The sequence below is a fragment of the Colossoma macropomum genome, unplaced genomic scaffold (assembly GCF_904425465.1).
Source record: "Colossoma macropomum unplaced genomic scaffold, Colossoma_macropomum, whole genome shotgun sequence".
In the NCBI taxonomy this organism is placed as follows: domain Eukaryota; kingdom Metazoa; phylum Chordata; class Actinopteri; order Characiformes; family Serrasalmidae; genus Colossoma; species Colossoma macropomum.
Window position 1 is genome coordinate 3,454,942 of NW_023496051.1, and position 8,166 is coordinate 3,463,107.

Sequence of the window (8,166 nt, forward strand, 5' to 3'; positions counted from 1 at the left end):
AAAAATGTTATGGCATATATTAATTGATACTAACTCAATAGTGATTGAGGTAAACAGTGGACATACAAAATACTGAGACATCAGTAGCTAATACTGATAAACATTAATAATGTCTACTTTTAATGCCATACTTTCAAAATTTGAAAAATGATGCCATATTTTTTGAGAATATAATTTGAGATATTTTATTAGTTAGAGACAAAAACTACCCGGAATATAGCATTTACTGTTTGAATAAAATATATGGCTTCACAGTTTTAAAATACTACACATTATGACAACAGAATAATCAGATGTGCACGATTATTCAACAGTTTGGTGTTGCTGTTCACAACAATATGAAACCATGATATAAAATTTTGTAATACAATGCAGACACATGCATTAAATGATTCTAATGTAACGCTGATATTCTGTAGGTTTCACATTTTTCACTATTTGTAGGAAGATTTCATAAAATTTCATTTTAACTGAGAAAATTAAAGCTTTGAGAATAAACTTACAAAAAATTAATATTCAGAATGCCTCATAAGAAAACCCATGATATTTTGCTGATCAAATAGATAAATATACATATACACACGTGTTATGTAAGGCAATAATTGTAGTTTATTTTTTAATACCATTGCAAAAAACATTCATTGTCACTTAAATTTAAATTAAACCGGCAGTTTACATTTTGTTATTTTGCATTTATTTTTGTAAACAATTAATATTTGACACGATTGGAACTTTTGAACGGTAATCTATGTATCAGTTACAGAGGATTTCTTAAACATCTGAACAAAAAAATTCATAATTTTAAAAAATGTGTTCTTGAATAAATTGTATCAACTAAATAAAATTTGATATTCGATAACTGACAAACAATGTCACACTTCCTACTGTACTATGTAGCAGGGTTATTTTATATAATCACAGGAGGTGGTACAAAAATAACCTACTTAAGTTGTGCATCATGCCAAAATAAGGAACTCTGGGTCAGAGCCATTTTTGATTATGGTAGAAATGTATTTTGTCTGTAAAACAATTCATAACTCTGGAGATCCAGTAATATCAAGGGGGATGACATATATACAGGACAAAAAGACTTTGGAACGCTGTTTACTTGATTATGATTATGATTTCTTGTATAACTATGTTTTATCACCTGTCTGTAAAGCACTTTGAGCTGCCACCGGCATGAGAAGTGCTATATAAATTAAAAATTATTATTATTATTATTATTATTATTATTGACCACAGATTGTGACAGCAATAATTGTAGAAATTTTTGCCCACAGTGAAAACCAGCCAATACCTGGGGTTCCTTATTTGGGATCTGGCACCCACTACAAAATAAAGGCAGGACGTCACAGGTCTATGGAGCAGAGTAACCTTGGTCATTCCTTATGCCTTCAGTATGTTCCCCTATTCGCTCTGATTTTCTGTAGCTGTGCTTTGTATTCTGAATTTCTTTCTCTTGCCAGTTTTTCTTCCTCCTCTGTCTTGCTCCTTATTTGGTTCTCCAGTGTTTGTAAGTTCTTTCTGAAGGAGCACACGCCTCCCTCTGTCATGTCCATCACTCCCTCTGTCCCCAGTCTTTTATCATATTCACTGTTGGGCTACAAGCTTCTGATCCTTTGTCTCTGGTTCCATCCTTTGTTCTTGGATGGTGGGTCTTCATCCTCGCATGCTCCTTCTCCTTCTCCCTCAACTCCTTCTCCATTTCACGGATGTGCTTCTGTTTTTCCTGCATCTGCTGCTGCAAAGTCTGCAGTATTCCTATGTGAAGCGAAATTTTTTCCTCCTTGGCCTGTATGTCCACTGCTTTTTCCTGGATTCTCTCTGTCAGAGCTTGCTTCTTGTTCGCTGCGACAGTCACGTTAAGTTCTTCGTTCAAGGCGTCTATTTCATCCCTCAGCTCCCTGAGCAGCTCTTTGTTCTCCGCTACAATTTTCTCACTGTTTTTTATTAATTCAACCCGTTTTTGCACTCTCTTTTTCTGATGCGAGATTTCTGCTCTGTAGTCCAAGCCTTCCTCCTGTGTCCTTTGGTCTGTATCTGACTTCGCTGCCATCTCCATCTTTCTGGGCTGTTCTTCCAGACTGGCTTCAAGCTCTTGAGGCTTTTTGCCTTCCAGAATCATCCTGTCCACCTTCTCCAGCAACTTTGAGATCTGGGTATGGTCAGACTCTACAATGTTAAACAGGTGGAACCATCCGCCACATTGACTTACGGTCAACTGCAGAAGTCCTTCCTTCCGTAGGACCCTGTCCTCCTCGTAACCGTCTTGTTTGTCCTGATCCGTGTGGGTGATAAGGACCATCAAATCGTCCACTGAAATTTTGCCAAGTGCGTGTCTGAGTGGGTGCTGACCATGCTGGAACTTTTTTGTGTTCCATCCCATTGGTACCACCAACAGGAATACCACCGGCAGTTTCTAAGAGATCTTGACATGCTTTCTTGATGGCCTTCATCACCTCCAGGTCCAAGGTTTCTTCGCCGGTCAGGCCAGGTGTGTCCACTAGAGTCACGGCACAGACCCCTATCTTGCAGCTCTCAGTCTGGCAAGAAAGTGTTCCAGTTCCTGTTTTAAATGCCACCCTGCCCAGGATGCAGTTTCCTGCAGAACTCTTCCCAGAGCCCTTTGGACCAACCAGAACCAGCTGCAGCGCTCCACTCTTTCCAGCAATTCTACCTGCAGCCATACATATACATTCTAGGATTAAAATACTGCCACATTGCATTCTGCAGCTTTTCCGTTACAAATCACTACACTTTCTTCGTAATAGGCATAGAACAGTGTGATTTTGCATATCTGGACAACAGAGCTTTCTTTAGCTTGCCGGTCATCAGATACCTAACGGTGATACGTAACCTATTTTTAGATGCTGATTAAGATTCTTCCGCATTGTGGTCTCTATACATTCAAAAATCTGTGGCCATGATCTGCACCTGCCCATGAAAGATTAAGTAGCCTTGATTTACTAATGCTAGACTGTATTAAATACCTTCATGATCGCTTATAGGAAAGGTTGTCTCACACAAAACAGCCTTTCTCAACTCAAAATTCTAGTGTCCCTGTTTTTTCAGACTTATACATTTGCATAACATCTTCAAATTTAAAGTGAAAACCAAATTTCTGGATATTAACTAAAGCAGATGCTTTTAAGTATGTTTGCGTAATCCCAACAACCACAAATACCCCCTTCAAAAATAAAGTGTTAAAATACACTGCTTGTTTTAAATAAGGGCCTGATTGTATATTGTTTGGCGATAAAATCAGACATTGTTCTGGTTCCATGGATTTGGCTCTGGACCTCAGATCCCCTGTGTCTGTGACTGGTCCAAGAAATTAGTAATTTGTAAGAGCCAATTGCATAGAGTATCGCTTCATTGCATCATATTTAATTTTTTGCCTAAACTGAATTTGCACAATTTGTCGCTCGTCGACCTGTTGCCCATCTTGCTTACCACTTGTCACTAAATTGCAGCTACAAATCGCCTACTTCCATTGGGAGTGACTGGTCGACTGTCGCTCTGTCGCCTGCTAATGTAAATGCAGGGTTAGATGCTCCGTCAGCAGATGTCCACAGACCATATCTTTTGCACCCTAAGCTGCCCACAACTATCTGGATTTTGTCGGTTGTATACAATTTCATTAGTAGTGGGTCTGTTGTTTTGAAAATCCCACTACTTATCAAGTTCCAAACCAATAACAAAATTACATTTATGTTGAGAGACACATCAACAAATAACTAATACACAAACTTGTACCTATGTGTTAATGACACGTGCGGGTACTATAGTGCCCTGGTTGAATGTGAGGATTGTACATCAATCAGGCATAACATTCTGACCACCTCCTCGTTTCTACGCTCATTGTCCATTTTATCAGCTCCACTTACTATATAGGTGCACTTTGTAGTTCTACAGTTACAGACTGTAGTCCATCTGTTTCTCTGATACTTTGTTAGCCCCCTTTTACCCTGTTCTTTCAGTGGTCAGGACCCCCATGGACCCTCACAGAGCAGGCACTATTTGGGTGGTGGATCATTCTCAGCACTGCAGTGACACTGACGTGGTGGTGGTGTGTTAGTGTGTGTTGCGCTGGTCTGAGTGGATCAGACACAGCAGTGCTGCGGGAGTTTTGTGTCCACTCACTGTCCACTTTATTAGACACCCCTACCTTGTCAGTCCACCTTGTAGATGTAAAGTCAGAGACAGCAGCTCATGTGTGTCAGCATAGTTTATGTTGGTCATCCTCTAGTTCTTCATCAGTGGTCACAGGATGCTGCCCACAGGACTGTTGGCTGGATATTTTTGGTTGGTGGACTATTCTCAGTCCAGCAGTGACACCGAGGTGTTTAAAAACTCCAGCAGCACTGCTGTGCGATCCACATCAGTGTTACTGCAGCTGAGACAGCACTAACACACCACCACCACATCAGTGTCACTGCTCTGTGAGGGTCCATGGGGGTCCTGACCACTGAAGAACATGGTAAAAGGGGGCTAACAAAGTATCAGAGAAACAGATGGACTACAGTCTGTAACTGTAGAACTACAAAGTGCACCTATATAGTAAGTGGAGCTGATAAAATGGACAATGAGCGTAGAAACAAGGAGGTGGTCATAATGTAATGTCTGATCGGTGTGTATGTATGTGTTATACTCACAAACCTTGAGCATGACCTTTTATCCATTGCTTGAGCCGTTTTCTTGTGTCCTGTAACATGCAGACCAAAGTTAACATGAAGCAACCGTGAAAGGTTTTGTAAGAATGTGCATGCAAAAGTAATACTGTGTTCAAAGTAAGGGATGCCTTTGACATTTGGTGTTCAGTCTGGTCTTACTGAATGCAGTTTTGCTAAGGGTGAAGGGTGGCATGTCTCAGCTTCTCTTCTGCAGTGCACAGTACAGTTTGATGTTTTTCAGCTCTAAGAAATCTAAGCTCTAGAAAAGGGCTGATAAACATGCATCCCAATTATGGTTCTTTTCCTGTTCGCAAGATGAATTTAGAATCCATGTTCTAAATTACAATAATCTTGTGGACCATAATTGACTGTTTGATTTGCTGTTTTTATATGTTGCTCAAAAATCAGAGGTAAGAGTTACTCTAATGCTAGCATGGTTGTATTTATTTGCCTATAGATCAGTGGCAAGGTGGATAAGCTAGCAGGCAGGATTGGCTGACACCAGAGCCAGTATAAGCGAGCTTGACTGCTTCCTATTTCTCCCATTATATCAAAAAATGACTGAAACTAGTAGAGGATAGTTTCAGTACCTCAATGGATGGAGGTAAATGGTGCGAAACAGCTATAAACCAAAAAAATAAACATTGTTCTAATAGCATTTATGCAGGGATGTCCTTTAATTTTTGGAAAGCAGAATGATGCATTCCATATTCTGCATAATTAGAACGTCTGCTAATGTCTTCAAAAATGCTCAAAAATAGTATTGAAATACTTTATACTGTTCTTTATACCATTCATTTTGGACTTGCTCAGGAACATCTCAAGCATCTGACCAACCTGGAAGACACTATGGGGAGATGACTCTTATAGAAATTTCATGTTGATACAATAGGGATTCCCAGTAGTTCCATCTGTTCTTCTTTGTACATTGTATTCTGTCAAAGCAATGAGGCTGAGGGATACAACACTATGATGCAGCACTACAGAATACAGTGTAACCTGTGTAACACAATTAGTAACATATTCAAGTCATTCATCATATCGCTGTGTCAGTAAAGTATCTTTGAGACGGGGCGTGTGCAACATAGCGCGAAAGCCTCATAAAACAGTTGTTGAGAGACATTTAACTGATCAACTTCTGAGGGAAAGTTTTCAGGTGGAGATGGGAGGAAAGCGGCTATTAAAGCTTAAAGCAGAGCAAAGTAAATCTGCCTTTTCATTTATATTGTTTAGTCTATACTAGGACATTAACACATACTGGACAGTAAATGTTGTGGCTCCCAAGCTGGTTTGATTTTTGTTGAAAGGACAAAATGTCTCTTCTTAACATTTGTGCTGTGACTCCTGACCTGACCTGGCTTTTAATGCAGAGGGCACCAGTCGGATTTGTCACTCATCCAGTTGTGTTTTTGTTATGCCACAGACTGTCCGGGCGCTGCACTTCCGCACTTCCAAGTTCCGCCTTTTGCGTTCCGTCAACATTACGTTATAAATTAAATATTTAGAAAATCGATTTTTGACTTGATTCAGAATCGTTCACGTCCGTATCGCGATGCATCTAAGCATCGATTCCCCCCCCCCAAAGTGGCGGTTGGTACTTTCCTCTGAGCGCATTCAGCTGACCAATAATGTCACATGAGCGGCAGTTTGAAAAGAGGCAGTGGTGCTTCACAGGACTCAGAGGAAGCCTGTGTTAGCCTTCGCCCTCCTAGCACTGGTGGTATCGTGTCACTGAGGGAGTCCTAACTGGGGGGTGGAACTGGAAACAACTAAATTGGCAAGAAAATTGGGGAAAAAAAAGAAAAAAAAAAGCTGGCCACTGTTATCAACAAAGACCATAAAAGGCTGTAACACATTATCATAAAAGCCAGTGCAACCAATAAAATATTTTAGAAGAACTACTGTGGTTTTTAGCTTAATTGTTGAATATTTTTGAAACTTAAAAAAAAAACTGCTTGCTTTCATTTTTTTGGCTTTTAATATAAATATTAATACAACAATTCCCACAGACACTCTCAAAAATCCTGTAGAAAGCTTCCCAGAATAGTGGAAGCTGTTACAGCTGCAAAGGGGGACCAACTCCATATTAATGCCCATGGATTTAGAATGGGATTCATAAAAGCTCCTGTAGGTGTGATGTGTAGGTGTCCCAATACTTTTGTCCACATAGTGTAGATTTTGTTACTAATTGTGTTGTAAGAACTTAAAAAGAGAGGAGAGGTTCTGTTTTTATGCAAGATCTGGAACACATTACCAATAAACATCCGTCAGCCTCCTTCTGTCAGTGAGTTAAAAACATATTTCTTTATTTAGCATTAAGCTAATGAGCTTTTTTTTATTGTTTTTCCTGTTTTTTACTGGAATATTACTTTTACTTTCTTATTAATTGTATATTTATTTTTATTTATACCTTTATCTTGTGCATTTTATTAATATATCCCCTTTTTTGCTATTTTGATTTCTTCCTCTGTTGTTGTGTACCTCGTATTGTGAAGCACTTTGTGCTGCATTTTTCAACATTTTAAAAATAACAGGAGCTGTAGAAATACGGCCAGCGACTGTAAAGCAATGATAGAAGGTTATTGTGACCTCAGTTTTATTTTCTAGCACAAAATCTTCACCACTATCACAACCAACGTATGAAAAAATGCAAAACAGAAAGTAGCCACAGACAAAATTACCAGAATATCAACAGCTCGAATAAAAACTCAGTAGATTCAAGAAGCGGCTTGAAACATGATTCAGCTCGCTGTTTATAAAAGGTGGTGGACATTATTATCTGATTAGATAATGAGATTTAATTAGAAAGAACTCTTACCAGAGGATCGGATTTAGCCTCTGCTTGTCCCATGCTGGAATTAAGATGTTTGCTTGCTGGACCGCTTGCAAACCTGTTTGAACGGAAGCCCGTGCCGTTTCTTGGAAACGACAGCCTTTGACCTTTGGCCTTATCTCACAATCAGCCATAAAACCACAGATTTAGCCAGGCTAGTCAACTCATTAAAGCTTCTTCCTGCTGTATGTGGATCATGTGTTTATCTAAGAGTACCAGCGCTTTGGTGAAGGGCTGTCACGAGCGTGAAATCTCAGCTGATGATAAATTGTCATGTAAATAATTGTGATGATCGATTTGTCACATGCCAAAATTTGGCCACCCCCAGTCAAATTACATTGATTTTCTAAGCGAATATAAGTACATATCCTCTACAGAGAACACACTTCTGTGTATTTTAATGCACAACTTACTGAACTTAAGATTGTGGCCTGTGCAAAAGTTATGGCACATTGTTAAATTCAGCAAATAAATAAAAATTGTGCACTAAAATTAGCAGAAAAATGTCTTATTTAGGTTTGATCCCTGTCGAAGATGCACAACTGTATAAGTCCAGCTGACGAAAACATTTCTTAGTTCTGTTCTCAGACTTTTATTTAAAGATTTGATTAAAATTTTGCCTTTAATGTTATTATTTTCTCTCTTGTTTTCTGTAGT

General features: G+C 39.0%; 1 protein-coding gene across 1 annotated transcript; it reads right to left on the reverse strand.

The window, feature by feature from the left end:
• Positions 1–1,561: 1,561 nt before the first annotated feature.
• LOC118804574 (GTPase IMAP family member 4-like) lies at positions 1,562–7,667 on the reverse strand. The gene is made up of 4 exons (XM_036565074.1): positions 7,495–7,667; positions 4,663–4,708; positions 2,411–2,680; positions 1,562–2,319 (listed from the first exon to the last, which is right to left on the reverse strand). The coding sequence occupies exons 1-4, from the start codon at positions 7,525–7,527 to the stop codon at positions 1,562–1,564; spliced, it is 1,107 nt and encodes a 368-aa protein (XP_036420967.1). The 5' UTR covers positions 7,528–7,667.
• Positions 7,668–8,166: the final 499 nt, after the last annotated feature.